Here is a 15,990-nt window from a genome sequence, read left to right as displayed (position 1 = left end):
CACTGTACGAGACTTTCTGCACATAACCGAACAGTAGTCAAGGAATCCATAATCAGCCCACAAAAGCTCCCTAAGCTCTGCGGGCCGCAGGCTCCAAGACCGGCACTACGGTCATTATACCCATACCCGTCATCAAACACGCGAGTAAGGTGAGTCCCAGACCCCAGACAGCGGTAGCACCGCCGTCTCCCTAACGCCCGGGACGAACGCCGACCGTCGGATCCCACCGTACCGGCCCCGGCCCGGCGCCGCGTTGCCCGTAGCCGAGGGCTCGCCGCCGTCGCCGCCTCCCCCTGCGGGGACCCGGTGGATATCTCGGACTGCTTCAGGACCCAGATCTCCCCCGTGGAGTCGGAGCTCATGTAGACGCGGCCCTGGCCGTCGAGGGCGAGACCGACGGGGCGGAAGCACCCGTCCGGGCAGGCGCCGTTGTCGGCGTTGGACAGGATGCTGGTCACAACCTTGGTGGAGTCTGGCGGCTCGATGGGCTGGCCGTTGGAGAAGGCAACGGCGCTCAGTTTGTAGCCGGCGGCGTTGTCGCGGTTCCCTGCGTGGTTGTTACGTCAACGGCTTTGCTCCTTTTACTTACGCATGTAGATAGGAACGCAATGAGGTGAGGCCCGGTGAGGCCAGGATGGTCCAACTTACAGCTCCCGTGGAACGAAATGAAGGCGGTGTTGCCATCTGGTGCGAATTTGATATCCAGGGGCGCCATGTGGGCCTGGAAGGTGAGGCGAGGAGACACACGTTCCTCGTTACAAGTTGTATCATTCAAAGTGCTTGATTGGTTCTGTGGGAACTGACTGCCAACTTTAAGGCTCTGAATGTTCGGGACGTTCGTATCCCAGAGCGCAAAGCAGTCCGGGTAGCCGTAATTGCCCCCTTGGCTCTCGGTGGAGGCATTCAGGAAGCCATGGAAATTAAGCTCCTCGCCCGGGTTGTCCTGATGCACGTCGGTTCCGTCCCTGAACATTTCGTCGACCGAGTTCTCGACACTGAAGATGCCGCCAGTCATCGGCTCTTCCGCCACGCCAACCGAGTTGCGCAGCCCCCAGCCCAGCATCCGGCCCTGGGAGGCGTAGTCGTAGGGCGTGTCGGTGGCATTGGTCATGTTGAAGGCGCGTATCTGGGAGACGCCCGTCGATACGTCCGTGGCTCGGCTATCGACGTTCCCGCCGCTGCCTTTGGAGACGAGGAGCATGCCAGGCTGTTTGGCAGACATCAAGAGCGTCCTTGTCGAATGCCCGCCCCCGTCCAAGTTCTCGACCATAGTCCGCGCATCACCGCTCGTGGTGCCGCTCTCGGGGTCGTAGGCCCACGACAAGACCTTGGCATCGGACGAGGCGTAGAGAGTTCTACCGTCATTGGAGAAGGCAATGCCGTGGTTGAGCTGGTGTGAGTTTAGAAACTGAAGTCAACGCTGAGCGCTCCCGAGAATTTTACCTACATCTTCATCGTCGACGATGGTTTCCGAGCCTGATTGCACAAGACAAGTGTTCCCTTTGTCGTCAAAAGTCAGGCGCTTGATGCCCGACCCCTGTTCGACGACAAGAAGGTGACCCTTGGTATCGAAGATGATGCCCCGCGGGTCCTTGAGGTCTTTTGCGATGAGCTGCGCAGTCCAGCCTGAACCGACCACAGGGGCTTGGTATGAGGGTTTCAGGACATTGGGGCAACCGTACTGTTGGGCTGCAGTCCTGACCGCAAAGAGCACTGAGGCTCCAGCCAAATATGGGAGCTTCATTGCCGAAGGGGATATCGGCGACGATATGAAAAGCGAGCTGAGGAAGCTACAATATATCGTCGTCCACTTTGCTTTGGTGGCTTGGCAGATACTGGCTATCTATTACAGGTGACTGGTGATGCAATTGCTGTTTCAGTAGCCGAGACTACCAACCCTTTCCTCGTGTGAGTGCGTGAGGCGGATTGTCGGCGGCAATTTTGCGTCGACAAGAAACAAGCTGGGGAAACGACACATACTAAAACAACTCATCGATCGGAATACAAACGCGTGGAATGCGAAGCATGAGAAACATTGTCATGTATGTGCATGCACATTCAGGCAGAGAAGATCGTCTCTGCAGTCGTTGACGCGTACACTACCGTCGTCGCGAGTTTTGATTAGTTCAACACGACTCTAGCGGTGCTAAGAATCTTGGCTTCACACGGGGGACCTGGGGTAGCACTCTGGCACTCCCACTACTCACATGCAGTCAACTCGTTCAAGTTAATACATTACATGATATCACCTCTCTGGGTCAATACCGAGACAACGCTACCTGCAATGTCAACTGGTAGGAAGACACGTGCGTTTTACAACATCGGCCGTTTCACCTTTTGATGCAACCCCGCGTTACCCCGCGTGTTGAGTCGTAGGTTGCGAATAGGGGACTAAGAAGACGACGACGACCATGTTCTGTAGAACTAATCTTCTTTACCAATGGGAGAGCCTTCGCTATTTCGTTGCTTACTGGCCAGATACCTAGGAGTGGGCATTTGAAGTCTGTTTATCACTCTCATAAGCCAGCCCGCCGTAAGTAGAGAGTACGAAAAGAAGGAAGCGTATCGCGGGTATGAAACCCCGGGCATCCTCTGGCGCACTAATGCACTTGTCCAGAACGACTGGGTCAGTTCTTGTGCTTGCGTAAAGTCCGTCTTGTCTTGCGCGACGTTTCGGTAGCCTGAGCGTGAAAAACGGTCGCCATCAATTCTAGCAGACCAAGGCTATGTCGGCTAGCGACAGGACGGGGGTGGTCGAAGCAACTCATACTTGAGGGGCCCCCTTCTGGAAAACTTCTGCAAAGATGAAAGACCCATTGAAGGTGACATGGTGGCCTCCATAAAGATGCCTATCTGGATGGATCTCGAGCTAGCCTTTGGGTGGGCTTGAGGAGCTGGTAACGGACCAAGCTGAAGATCATGACATATTCCCACATATGCCAAGGGCGATCACCCAGAAGAGGCCGTTCATCGAACGAGAACAACACGATGAAAAGTATTGAGACCAGTTGCTACAGTGGCAGATCCATTGGCGACGATACCGGTGCCTAAGTGCCTAAGGTCGTGTCTATCGTAGCACGTTACCGGCGCAGGGTCTTGGGGGTCGAGACGGATCGTGGCGAGCGCCCAACCTTCTGAAATATCGCCAACACTCGCTGTCGTGGCCCCGCCCAAGAGCCGATGGATCTGCTCGGAAATTGGCCAGGAAACTGGCGTCGGCACCTCACTATCATCCCTGCCTTGCGCACGCGGGAGTTCGGGGAGTGACGGCATTCGGGCTGATGGAATCTGGAATCTTGCAGGGCCGGCGGGTCGGGCATGGCGGTCTGGCATCCTGTCAGGGATCTGGACGCGGATTCTCCGCCGTCGGGAGGAGCATGGACGTGCCGCGAGATCCAGACCAGGGGCAGCACGCGGACGAAATGTCTCCCGTGCTGCCAGGGTGGATGATGGACGACCGAAAGGAGTGGAATAGCGTATACGAAGACGAGGTTGTTTCCTTGCGCGATGTCACCCCTGAATGAGACACATAATCACTCTGTCGCGGGGTCAGATTTCTCTCACCGCCATCCGAACGTCAGGACCAATATGGGAGAGGGAAAGCGATTGCGATGAGCGCCCCTGGCTCGCACAGTGGGCAACGGAATAGAATAGAAGCGCGTCGGTTGTTGAGCAGGATCAGAGAATGAACCAAAGCAGGTCTCATCCATCGGATAGTCGTACAATCGTCAGCCTATCCGAGTGCCCAACAACGAATATGTCTCTCCCGAGTAGAACATGAGCTGACACCAAGGAATGGGTGGTGTTCCCAAAACCAGACTTCGAAGGATGCTTAATACCGAATACACTAGGACATGGCTATGAGCTCGAGGCCAAGGTGCCATCGTCAACTGGTTTGGCTTGGGCAAGACCAGAAACAGCCCAACTTTGCCAACAAGACAACAATTTGCGCGCAAAGCCAGATGATCGAGAATTGCGCAACGCATCACAGGAGTTAATCACTGCTATGAATATATGAAAAACTCGGTAAAAGCGAAGTGAAGCAACCTCTTAATTAATAGGGAAGAGTCCTTAAAAATATTTCATCTAAAGCGAGACCTCATGAACGCCCCCTTTACCACCTGGCCGTTTCCGCCAATGAACAATCGATCCCATCCTCGTGAACAAACCCAATTTCGTGAATAATCCCAATCTCGTGACCATATCCCCCGTGAACGCTTATCCGTGAACGCTTACCCTTGATGCTCGCGCGCCCAATGTAGAAATTCCAAGCCAAATCAACCTGCTGTTCTATTCTGGTGCTGGCTCTCGGCAACCTCGAGTCAGCGAGTCTCCACAAATCTATGCGACCGTTGTCATGTCGGCGCTGTCACCCCTAAAGACGAGCGTGGCATGCTTGCCGCGGATGACCTCGCCCGGAGCGTCGGCAATCTTGGCGGCTTTCTTCTTGACGCCGCCCTTGGTGACGCCGCAGCCGATGTCGCGGATGCGCCCGCACGCGATGTCGAAGAAGCATCCGTGAACCTGCAGGCCTCGCTCCTCGATGTGGTCCTGAATGGTGTGGTTGGCCAGCAGGACCTTGACCCCGGCCTCGACGTTGAGCTCGGCGATGCGCACGGCGCGCTCCTTGTCGTCCTTAATGGCGTCGAGCTCATCCTCGTGTGCGTTGCGCAGCGCCTTGAGCGGCGTCAGCCAGGTGTCTAGGACGCCGCCGACGCGGGCGTCGCCCAGCGAGGCCGCCGCGCCGCCGCAGGCCGAGTGGCCGCACAGCACGACGTGCTGTACCTTCAGGTGAGCGACGGCATACTCAATGACGGCTGAGGTGTTGATGTCGGTGGCGGAGATGATGTTGGCGATGTTACGGTGAACGAAGACGTCACCGGGCTGCAGGCCCAGGATGGTGGTCTCGGGACAGCGTGAGTCAGAGCAGCCAAGCCAGACTAGTCAAATTGAGCCGGTTTGTTAGCCAAGTATTCGGTACATCGAAACAACGATTCATTTGCCCAGCCATCACCGCACGGGAAAGGCTTGTTTCGCGCGAGTGCCGCAAAAGGCGCCGAAACTTGTGCTCGGGGGTAATTCAAAAGAGAGGGCTCTATGCATCGAACGTACGGATGGTTGGCGATTGGCCCGTGGCCAGAGTCGGGAAGAAGTTGGGATTCTGGTGGCTCTTGTAGCCAGCCCAGGCTTGGTTGGAGCTCAGGGCGTAGGTGAAAGGGTCCCTCAGGTCTTCTAGAAACAAAAATAAGGTTAATTGAGCCGTTCGGAGATCTTCAGAAGTCGTATGACTTGTCGGAGGGTGATTGTAGAATTAGGAAACACCCCTCCATTCCGACTGGTGTAAATTTCTGTGGGGAGAGTTAGGTATTCAAACCGGCCGCTTGCGCAAAAGAGGCCTGCAGCACGCAGGTCCCGAGGATGTCGTCCTTCCTTTTTTTGTTATGTGCAGCACGGCAGGATACTAGACACACGAGGAGGTGCAGTGTGCAGGAAATAATAACAATAGGCAATTGTAAAACTTACGAGACATTTTGGATTCAGTCAGAACCGGTCTGATAGGAATATAATGGGTAGAAGATGCAGTAGTGGTCGTGGTAGTAGCAGTAGTAGCAACAGCCACGGCGGTAGTAGGGGAGGCCGACGGTAAAGTTGATGCAACCGTGGTACTGGCAGAAGGGAAGGGCGAGGTAGTAGATGTAGTAGATGCAGTAGATGCAGTCAGGTTGGCGAGAGCGAGTTCTTGGGCGGAAAGCTCAAAGTACAACTGCTGACGGACGGAGCGATATAAACCTAGTTGTAGTTCGTCTAGTGATTTTTGGGCCCTTCTCAACACCGACAAGTCGACCCGTGCTTGTTGTTGAGTGTCCTCGTCTCCTGGCCTGCCTCGACACTCGCTGATTGGACCCCGAGTGGACCGTCGCCCGGTATAGTGTGCAGGTATATCGGTACTACTGTGCCCAACTACAAAGTGCTGCTTGATCGTCCGTCGAGTATTGGCTTGGCGGGTCCTGTCAAACCGGGGACTATCCCAGGAATGCCGGGAGGGTATCGTCGCCAGTTTATAGGAGGTGTTTATGCTTCCAACCGCTGTGGTTTTCTCTCTCTATCGCGGTCCAAGGATGTCACAAGAAGGGACAAAAAGAGCAGGTCGTGGAAGGATCAGAGAGGGCTTGCATCGGCCGTGGCCGTGGAGGGAGGGGAGGAACAGGACGGATAGAGTCTTATGGTTCAACATGGGACCATTCCATGGGTTCCGCAGGTCCGGTCCGTCATGTCGCTTTCTGCTTCACCACCCTACCTATCATCTATCACCTCCAAGAAAAGTCCGAGGAGGCGCTCGATGGGACGCACTGCGTCAGAGCCATCGTTCTGTTCCAAAACAGTTCATCTGGCCCCAGGCCCAGGCCGGGTAGGTGTTTATGCCCAGGCCATCATATCGACTCTCACGGTGTCTCAGCATGGTTTCCTCCGACTATCGAAATATTAAAACAGGCCTTGGCACCAAACCTCGAGTGCCCGAGTCCAGGCGCAGCCAGGATTCATGATGAAGAGCCGAACGTGATGCAAGTACGGGAGCCAGCAGGATTCTCGAAACATATGAAGCAAACAGCCCCTGATTTACCTGGGGCTCACGACTGCCGAGCTTCTTAGCTGCTAAGATGAGAGAGATTTGTGAGATTTGACGGATCTCGCATCCCAGATTGGGGAAGATTTGGGGATAAGCATCCCTCCGGGGGAACCCGCAGCTGACCACGGTAGGGCTTGGACTCCCACCATGGCATAAAAACGGTAGACAAGACCTCACTCCCGGACCTGGACGGATTTGGGGCCTTGAATCACTGTCTGTTTGGGACTCCTCCCAAGTCTAATGCAGAACCCTCATTCCAACTCCTTCCGCCAGGTTGCAGGTTGATGCGCACTGCCGTCGGTTATTTCTTCGGTGATCCGCTATAGCAATGATGCCAAGCGCCAAGGCATCTGTTAATAGTACTTGTAGTCTCGTCTCACGCAGGGATCGACAACGGTGCCCCGCCTTCTCTCCTCACCGATAGCCAGCCTCCCAAACTGGGCATCCGCGCAATCCGTTATCCTACCCAATCAATGCCCGGGAAAGGCACATGTGTGGCCAGGCCTACGATTGAAACGACGTTTAAAACTCCTCGCGCGGAACCGTCAATTGTTCCGACCTCCACTGGCAGCGTCGAGTTCGAAAGTATTCGCCCTCCGTCGGCTTGGAAGAGGAATAATCCCGGCACAAACACGGATAGTTTCCCACTGCGGGAGCAGGTGGCAGGATGCTACGCAGTTCAAAGATGGGATGGCACGTTGCAAACGCCTAGCCTGCAGCTCGTTTCTACGGAATTGGGGAAAGGTCTAACGGCCGTCTTGTCCAGTTTCCAAACGGTTCAAGGAAGCCCGTGCATAAAGCAAACATCCTAGTCACAAAAGGCGATTAGTCAAGATGAGAGTGTTTGGAGTAGGTGTCATGCAAATCCATGATTGTGGTATTCCCATTTTTGACCCCATCCAACGCCGGTACATTGCATATCCGCAAAGTATGAACTCCTTTAACCATGACCAAACGTAATCATTAGACTCCTATCTAAACCTTGATGGCAGCCTCCAGAGCCTTCTTCTTCTTGGCAATGCGCATGTTGGCCTTGGCGCCCATGATGCCACCACCCCACTGTCGGCGGCTGCTATCAGTGTTGGCCATGTATCCCTCCTTGATGGCGCTGACGAGCTTGGAGTGCTCGCTCTTGTCCTCCGAGCGGACCTCGGTCAGGGCCAAGACGGCGGCAGTCTAATAGGATAGTTAGTTCGGGGTGCTTCGATATCATAGCAATTTGCAGTACGAACCTTCTTGTGGACGACGGTACCGAGACGGGCCTTGCCCTTGATGATGGCGTAGGGAACACCCATCTTGCGGCAGAGAGCGGGCAGGAAGATGACGAGCTCAATGGGGTCGACATCGTTGGGGATCAGGACGAGCGAAGCCTTCTTGTTCTCAATCAGGCCGACGACGTGGTTCAGACCGTACTTGACAGCGTAGGGCTTCTTGCTGACATCCTCCTTCTTCTTGCCATCCTTGATGGCGGTGGCCTCCTTGGTCAGACGCTCCTTCTTCTCGGCCTTGGTCTCAGGTCGGTACTTGTTGAGGAGCTTGAAAGCCTGGGCGGCAGTGTTGCGGTCAAGGACCTGCTGGAACTGGGCGATGGCCGGGGGCACTTTGAGGCGCATGTTGAGGATCTTGCGCTGGCGCTGGAGAAGGACATACTCGGGCCACTTCACCATGCGGGAGAGGTTGCGCTTGGGCTGGATGTCCTGACCGATACCGAAGTTGCGGGTACGCTTCTCAATGAGAGGGTTCTGGCGGGAAAGTCAGCATCATCAAGGGTTGACATGTCGGGACCAGGAGGGTCGAGTACTAACCTTGGGGGCCTTCTTGCTTGCCTTGGAGGCACCGAAGGGGGCCGGGGCGGCCTTCTTGCCGGACTTGGTAGGCTATCATTGAGGAAAGAAGACATCAGCAAATGTGGTTTTCCATTTTAACTGCGGTCTTCCTTGAACTCTAGAGAGAAACGCATATGGGAGGCATATTTCAGCAGGCACCCGCGATATCTCAAGCCAATTCTTCACCCGAGTCCGAAGACTGCGGGCGGAAGATGGACACCTCGACAAGCGAGGGCCATTGAATTCAATTGTAAAGGTGCATCGGATGCGCAAAAGCACATCGGAGGATCGTAGGACGTCAAATGCTTACCGCCATTGTGGATTACTGGTCGTGTGGTCGTTGGGTGCTGGTGTTACGTCGACCGAATCTGCTCTGAGAGGAATGAGGAAAAAGAATGAATATCGAGAAAAGTTTCCAGGCCACTAAATCTACCTGATCACATAATTTTTGGTGGTCGTAGGGTTTGTGGAGGAGATTGTGGACTGGTCTGTGCAGCGAAAATCGAGCCAATGCAAATTAGGACTAGTGCACCAATTCCAGAGGCGAAGAACGATGAAGTCCTCTTGCCCCACCTAACCGATAGACAGACACTGGCGCTGCCAGGTGCGGAACTGATCGATGACTGTATTCACTGTATGAATCTGAATTAGAACGACAACACTATCGAGAGATCTAAAAAGTCACTGGACCGCTAATATTCTGCAAATTGGGCATTCGAAACTGGTCTCTCTTTCTCCCCAGAGAATCCGGAACAAGGAGCTCTGAGACGCATCTACCTTCACCTCGCGGTCATATCAACGTATCTGCAATACACCTCGTCTAACTGCCCTGGTCACTATGGCCCCTGCGCTGTGTGCCGTTTGCAAGACAGAGCGAGCGCTGATCAAGAGGCCCAAGAATCATCAGAAACTCTGCAAAGGCTGTTTTATCGAAATATTTGAGGATGAAGTGCACCATACAATCCTCTCTTCCAGCCTCTTCTATCCTGGTGAAAAGGTAGCCATAGGTGCATCTGGCGGCAAGGATTCAACAGTCTTGGCATCTGTGCTGAAGACACTCAATGAGCGACACAAGTATGGCCTTGATCTCGTGCTCCTGAGTATAGACGAGGGAATCAAAGGCTATCGAGACGATTCGTTGGAGACAGTCAAGAGAAATGCGGCACAGTATGACATGCCTCTAAAGATTGTAGGCTATGACGAGCTGTACGGTTGGACCATGGATCAAGTCGTCGAGACCATTGGCAAAAAGGGGAACTGCACCTACTGCGGAGTGTTTAGGCGGCAAGCACTCGACCGAGGCGCCAAGATGCTGGGTATCAAACATGTTGTAACTGGACACAATGCCGACGATGTGGCAGAAACGGTCCTCATGAACCTTCTCCGGGGAGATTTGGCGCGGCTCTCCAGGGCTACTAGCATTGTTACCGGCAGCAACGCAAGTGATGTCAAGAGGAGCAAGCCGCTCAAATATGCCTACGAGAAGGAGATCGTTCTGTATGCGCACCACAAAAAGCTGGATTATTTCAGTACCGAGTGCATCTATAGCCCAGAAGCCTTCAGGGGCAGTGCACGAACACTCATCAAGAGCCTCGAAAGGGTACGACCCAGTGCCATATTGGATGTCGTTCGCAGCGGCGAAGATATGGCCAGACTTGTACCGGGCCAAACTCAAGACGCCTGCGCTTGCAAGGCCAATGCAACTTCTGCACCCGTTCCCGCCGCCGAAGAAGACAATGGCAGCGGCTGTGGTTCAGCAAACGGTCGGAGCACGGGAGGAGAAATGGCAGCCATGGAGAGGCAGTTAAAGGAGGACGAAAAAGCTGCAGAGGAAAAGTTAGAGACCGAAATCACTATACCAAAGCCTCACGCAAAGGGCAGCCGACCCAAGCCAGAGAAGGAATCCAAGGCCTCCTCGATCACAGTGCCCATCATGAAGCAAAATTGGGCTCATGCGAGAGATGCGGCTACATGTCGAGTCAGAAGCTGTGCCAGGCGTGCATGCTTCTTGAAGGGCTGAACAAGAATAGGCCGGAAATCCAGATTTGACAAGACCAGACTGGTAAATGGAACCGTCTTTATTGTATCACTGGCGTTGGGTAGATGGAACCACATAATGATACCCTTTTTGCACTTAAGCAACTCGTTGCAGCAGGACTCCTTTTGATTCCCGTAGCTTGTACATTTGGTGACACTTCTTGAATTCTTGCTCTTCCTCCCTGCGATCCCTAATCTACTCGAGTCTACGACATCCGCTTCTCAACCTGAACAGTTGTTAGCGACGAAAACAGGCACGATTCCGGTTTCTTTTGTTAATACGTACTCTCCAAGGGTTGTTCAGCTCGAAGCCTGCCGGTGCTATCGGCGAGTCTGACTGTCCACGTAGGAACCCCGTGATCCGTCGGTCGCGATCCATCATTTGCTGTACCAAATTCGTCAGCATCCTGTATTTTCCTGCGTCTTTCTAGTGTCGTGCTCGGGAGAGGTAGAAGGCCTTACTCTGTCCCACTGGTCGACTGATCGTCGTGCTCGCTTGCCACCGTTCTGCATGTTCTTGATCTTGGACATGCCGGCGCCAGTCACACCGAACATCTAGAAATTCGTATCATTTAGCATCGGCTATCGTTCGGCAGCTGAGTTGACTGCTGGAGGACGTCGCTCACGGCTAAGATGATTCCATAGGGAATCAGGGTTTCAAAAGGGACAGGCATTGTGACGGGAAATCAGGCTCAGCTGGGCACACGAAGTTAGCAAATGAGGATTGGGCGCCAGTATGTCAGGTTGTATCTTACTCAATCAATGCCGTGCCAGGCGTTCCGTTGCAATTGCGGCTTTGAGAGATCTCGTTGTAGCTATCTTGAAGCTCGGGTAAGTTGACGTCGGATTGAATTGCCCGGCTTCAGGCATGCCTCAGGCCACCATGGGCGATTGGATGACTAAAGAAGTGGAGCTGCCACAGCAACACGCGCCCGTGAACCATCCATGTACTGTGACCACTTGGAACTCACTTGGACTGTCCAGAGCGAGGGAATGGCGCGCATCACGGCCAGATTTCCCAACTTCACCACTGCATCGAGTGGCAAGCGACCGTGAATTCACGTGCCGAAACCAACGACTTCGGACTCTTGTTAATTCGAGTGCGGCATTACGCGACCGCAAAGCGAACCATTGCGCGCTGACCAAGCCAGCCATCCATCACCCTTACAGCCACAGCTACCTACACAAAGCCTCATGCCTTTTGCGCCGAAACCTTCAGAGAAGCTCGGTTTTTGCTGTGCGCACTGCAAGGCAGCCCAGTAGTCTTGCCCGAAAGACGTCCCAGGATAGAATGCGACACTCCTCATGACGACCACGCGATTTGCGCCTCCTTGTCACTTCTCATGATAGTGACAAGCCCACTTGCGACCAGCGGTATCCACCCGGGTTAATTTACAACAAGTCACCTAGGGATTGTTGCCTGAAGCATAACAATGACCGAAGCAGAAGAAGAGTTGCAACAAAGTGTTCTTTTGTCAGAGGAGGATCCCGAATTGGAACGAGACAATGCTGCTAGAGCTATGGACGTCGACACTGGAAGCGACGCCTTAGGCGCGAACACCGCCGATATCACTCCACTACCAAATCCCGACGATGCTAGCGAACAAGCTCCGATAAGCCCAGACAAGGTCAACGGAACTAGCGATGGGCAGAGCGAAGCCCCTGTCGATGAAGCTGATGATGAAACCATGGGAGAAGCCGATGAGGATGACCAGGCAGATGGGGACCCAGCAGATCCTAGTGAGGCCGAACAGGAATCAGACAGCGAGTTAGTTCAAGATACCCTTGAAGAAGATGTGGCTTCCGAGGAGGACGCAGACGGAGAAGACGACGAGGAGGCGACCGAGCCGGTTGGCGACCAGGCGAACTTGTCGGACATGGAGGCAGACGAGGAGGATGAGGCCGAGGGAGTCGGCGCCGTCAAGATTAAGCCTGGCGAGACTGACGAGGAAAGCGAGAGCGACGCCGATGCAAGCTCTGTCTCGAGCGACAGCGCTGCCGAGTGGGACGAAGCGGCCGAGATTGACGAAGACGATGACGAGGAAGAATCCGAAGCGCCAGACACAAATTCCTGCATGTTCTGCAAAAAGGATGAAGAGCATGATCCAAGCGAGGAGTTTGAGGCCTACCTTACTTGCAAAGGCTGTGGCGAACACTGTACGTTTTCTTTGAGCACCACATGACGATCGATCGAGCGCCTTACTGACATATTTCAACAGCTCACCAGCAGTGTGCCAGAGATGCAAGCGCACTCAGCGATAGCAATTGTAAGTTTCTGCTACTTCTAATCATAGTAATGCCAAACTAATACGATGGCTAGCTCCTACCAACTGGAAATGCCCGGAGTGCGTGGGAGACGACGATGAATCTGAAATGGATGCCCATTCTGCCGCCGATGACGCAGAAGCAACCATTGAAGCTGACGATGGGGCACCGTCGCCAGCCTCGAGTCGCAGACTTACCGACTCTAAGTTAGCACGAGATTTGCTACCAGCGTCGCGCGGAACAAGCAAGCCAGATTCGCATTCTGTTTTCAACCAGCTGGTTCTCGATGAAGACCCTATGGATGGATCCCGAATTCTACGAAAACGCAAAACATCTTCAGCTGAAGCCGAATTAGAGGACGGAACCATGTCCCTTCGGAAGCGAACAAGGAACACTAGTGATGCATCGACCCAAGACGAGGCGCCTCAAGACGAGGCAGATGGAGCCAATGAAGTGCTCCGGCCTCGGTCGTCACGCTCGCTTCGAATTAAGATTTCGAATTCTGCCGGACCATGCACCGTCTCGAAAAAGTCGCGCAATCAGCTCGAATTGACGATGCGCGTGGATGCTCGAGAGCTCCAGCAAATAATATCCAAAACGCCGAAACCGAAGAAGCGATTTGGTGGTCGCGCTGCTGCATCACGCTCCGCTCGATCGGCTGCCGCTCCTGCAAGGGGAAGCGCTACGTCAGAAACCCCCTTGACCATGGCTCCATTCATGTCTTCCAGTTACACACAACCTTTCTACTCTTTTTTATGACAAAGAAACAGATGAGCTGAAAGGCAAACCGTACGGTGGCATTCTTACCGAAGCCGAGGCAGACACTTCCAAGACTCTGCCCACAAAGGATGACCGGCGTCGATTCGACGAGGCCAAGCAAAAGGCTGACGAAGAATGGAGGAACCGGCTGCTTGCAATGCAAGCCGAGTTGGACGTGCCTGTCAAGAAGTCTAAGAAGGCCGCTGGGCCTGCTAGCCAAATCGAATGCATCGAATTCGGCGGGTGGGAGATCGACACCTGGTATGCCGCACCGTATCCCGAGGAGTACAGCCGCAACAGGGTGTTATATATCTGCGAGTTCTGTCTCAAATACATGAACTCGGATTATGTTGCGTGGAGGCACAAGCTAAAATGCCCCGCAAAGCACCCCCCAGGAGACGAGATTTATCGTCACGGGTCTGTCTCCTTTTTCGAGGTTGATGGGCGAAAGAATCCCGTTTACTGCCAAAACCTCTGCCTGCTTGCCAAGCTCTTCCTCGGCTCGAAAACACTCTATTACGATGTCGAGCCGTTTCTTTTCTACGTACTATGCGAGTACGACGATCTCGGCTACCACTTTGTCGGCTACTTCTCGAAAGAGAAAAGAGCGAGTAGCCAGAACAATGTCAGTTGCATCCTAACATTACCTATACACCAGCGGAAAGGCTACGGCAACCTCCTCATAGATTTCTCGTACCTTCTTACTCGTGTCGAAGAGAAGACCGGTTCTCCTGAGAAACCTTTGTCCGATATGGGTCTAGTCTCCTACCGAAACTATTGGAGATTGGTAATGTGCAAATACCTTCTCGAGAATACCCCTTCGGAGAAGCCGCAGAAAAAGGGACTCAGCATTCGCAAGATCGCAGATGATACCGGCATGATGCCTGATGATGTGATCTCGGCTTTGGAGGGTTTGCGGTGTCTTGTTCGAGACCCACAGACAAAGATGTATGCCTTCCGCGTGGATCTGAAGTTCTGCGAAGACTATGTCGAGAAATGGGAGTCGAAAAACTATGTGAAGTTGAGAGACGATGCACTGACTTGGACACCCTATGTTATGGGGCGAAGCAATGCTACCAACTTTGAACTAGGCCCTGCTCTCAATGCGATAGCGCCCCGGGAAGAGGAGGAGGAATCCAAACCCGTCCAGCTCTTGGCCCAGAGCGGAATCGCCACTGGTGATTTTGCTCTCGCCAACGGCGTTTTACCAAAACCGTCTGTTGAGACCGAGGCCACTGTTTTGGAGTCTACGGAGCCGAACGACAATTCGGTGATGGTGCCTGGGGCCGAGCAAGCCGCTAGTATTGCAGACAAGGAAAACGTTAACGTGGAAATTGAGAAGCGAGACGGCCTATCTACCAGTGGGAGTGCTGGAGCCCCGGCGGAAGCAAAAGAAGATTGGTCGGGTCCATACAGCGATATACCTACTACGCGCTTCGAAGTTTTCCCGCCCGTCAATCTAAAACGACCTGGTATGCCACGCATCACCTCAAGCATCACGCGGCCTGCGGGTGTACGTACGCCAGCCACAGTACCTAGACCAAGGGTGCGGCGATCAGTTGGCACAGGCGTGCGTAAGTCAGCAGCCAAGCCAAAGCCTTCAACAGCTCGGCGAAAGACGGGCGGCACCGGTCGTGGCCCTGGACGTTGGCCGAAGGGCACTAAGAAGAGTGACTACGGCAACGCTGACAGTGGCCCTGGTTTGCCGCCTGCTTGGATCGAGCGTGAGAAACAGCATCAGGCGTCTCTTACCGCGCCGCCCAAGTCAGCAAGCGGCGAGAATGCCGAGGACACGGTGCAGGTTCACGTGAAGGAGTCCAAAGGTAAGAGAGGGTCCAAGAATGCCGAATCGGTGAACGGCATGGCCAGGTCCGAAACCAAGGAGGCGCTGCCTCTAGAGAGCAACGGTGTTCTAGCAAACAGTGCAGAACAGAACGTCGACGTAGAGATGGGGGATGAGGATGCCGAGGGAGAGAATGAATGAGCGGCCTGTACGATGGGATAGCTGATTTACAGTTCAGCACAAAGTGCATTTTTCTTGTTGTTTACTGTGGGAGTGCTGGCCGGCGTTGACCATAGGGGTATATCACCGGCACATACGTATTTAAGGCTCGTGATCAGAAGCTCACGGGCTGGGCCGCCGTTCGATGGCGTTTCCCTATGGACAGGAAGATACCTCAATAATGCCAGCGGATCTATTGATACCGTTCATTTGATCTCACGTTTCTCACATGACTTCTGTGTGCACTACCGCATGCTGTATACGTTAGCAGCCTGTAAACCTATTCTTGTTGAATGTAAGTATCCTGGTTTCTTCGCCATTGGCGAATGCAAACGACATTCTATTCTGGAGCGTACTGGATCAAGTCCGGCCGAAAAGAGACTTGACGACAGGCGACAGAGGATCGTGGCCCTGTTTATATATACGTACATGTCACTAGGTTATCCTTCCCCATTTAAGTCTTTGTCTGACTT

At 53.8% G+C, this 15,990-nt stretch overlaps 7 protein-coding genes across 7 annotated transcripts; 2 read left to right on the top strand and 5 right to left on the bottom strand.

Moving 5' to 3' along the window:
- Nucleotides 1-29: 29 nt before the first annotated feature.
- PG997_006200 (uncharacterized protein) lies at nt 30-1,744 on the bottom strand (the record flags this gene model as incomplete). Its single annotated transcript, XM_066810515.1, has 3 exons — nt 30-547; nt 649-1,390; nt 1,448-1,744. Coding segments are annotated over 3 exons (1,557 nt in total), but the record flags the coding sequence as incomplete, so codon positions are not given.
- Nucleotides 1,745-2,967: 1,223 nt separating this feature from the next.
- Nucleotides 2,968-3,333, bottom strand: PG997_006199 (uncharacterized protein; the record flags this gene model as incomplete). Its single annotated transcript, XM_066810514.1, has 1 exon — nt 2,968-3,333. One exon carries the CDS (start codon nt 3,331-3,333, stop codon nt 2,968-2,970), a length of 366 nt encoding a protein of 121 aa, XP_066669437.1.
- A 1,008-nt stretch (nt 3,334-4,341) lies between these two features.
- PG997_006198 (uncharacterized protein) lies at nt 4,342-5,530 on the bottom strand (the record flags this gene model as incomplete). The annotated part of the gene is made up of 3 exons (XM_066810513.1): nt 4,342-4,940; nt 5,113-5,232; nt 5,524-5,530. The coding sequence occupies 3 exons, from the start codon at nt 5,528-5,530 to the stop codon at nt 4,342-4,344; spliced, it is 726 nt and encodes a 241-aa protein (XP_066669436.1).
- Nucleotides 5,531-7,603: 2,073 nt separating this feature from the next.
- PG997_006197 (60S ribosomal protein eL8) lies at nt 7,604-8,770 on the bottom strand (the record flags this gene model as incomplete). Its single annotated transcript, XM_066810512.1, has 4 exons — nt 7,604-7,804; nt 7,861-8,370; nt 8,434-8,505; nt 8,765-8,770. The coding sequence occupies 4 exons, from the start codon at nt 8,768-8,770 to the stop codon at nt 7,604-7,606; spliced, it is 789 nt and encodes a 262-aa protein (XP_066669435.1).
- Nucleotides 8,771-9,292: 522 nt separating this feature from the next.
- Nucleotides 9,293-10,474, top strand: PG997_006196 (Adenine nucleotide alpha hydrolases-like protein; the record flags this gene model as incomplete). The annotated part of the gene is made up of 1 exon (XM_066810511.1): nt 9,293-10,474. One exon carries the CDS (start codon nt 9,293-9,295, stop codon nt 10,472-10,474), a length of 1,182 nt encoding a protein of 393 aa, XP_066669434.1.
- A 223-nt stretch (nt 10,475-10,697) lies between these two features.
- PG997_006195 (uncharacterized protein) lies at nt 10,698-11,327 on the bottom strand (the record flags this gene model as incomplete). The annotated part of the gene is made up of 5 exons (XM_066810510.1): nt 11,247-11,327; nt 11,118-11,187; nt 10,954-11,046; nt 10,778-10,876; nt 10,698-10,718 (listed from the first exon to the last, which is right to left on the bottom strand). The coding sequence occupies exons 2-5, from the start codon at nt 11,163-11,165 to the stop codon at nt 10,698-10,700; spliced, it is 261 nt and encodes an 86-aa protein (XP_066669433.1). The 5' UTR covers nt 11,166-11,187; nt 11,247-11,327.
- Nucleotides 11,328-11,924: 597 nt separating this feature from the next.
- PG997_006194 (uncharacterized protein) lies at nt 11,925-15,499 on the top strand (the record flags this gene model as incomplete). Its single annotated transcript, XM_066810509.1, has 4 exons — nt 11,925-12,648; nt 12,711-12,758; nt 12,812-13,483; nt 13,527-15,499. 4 exons carry the CDS (start codon nt 11,925-11,927, stop codon nt 15,497-15,499), a joined length of 3,417 nt encoding a protein of 1,138 aa, XP_066669432.1.
- Between the last annotated feature and the right edge of the window lie 491 nt (nt 15,500-15,990).

This window comes from Apiospora hydei (assembly GCF_038363865.1).
Source record: "Apiospora hydei strain CBS 114990 chromosome Unknown utg000005l_segment0_segment0, whole genome shotgun sequence".
In the NCBI taxonomy this organism is placed as follows: Eukaryota; Fungi; Ascomycota; class Sordariomycetes; order Amphisphaeriales; family Apiosporaceae; genus Apiospora; species Apiospora hydei.
The sequence above is the reverse complement of the archived record's forward strand: the minus strand, read 5'-3'. Positions and strand labels throughout refer to the sequence as shown.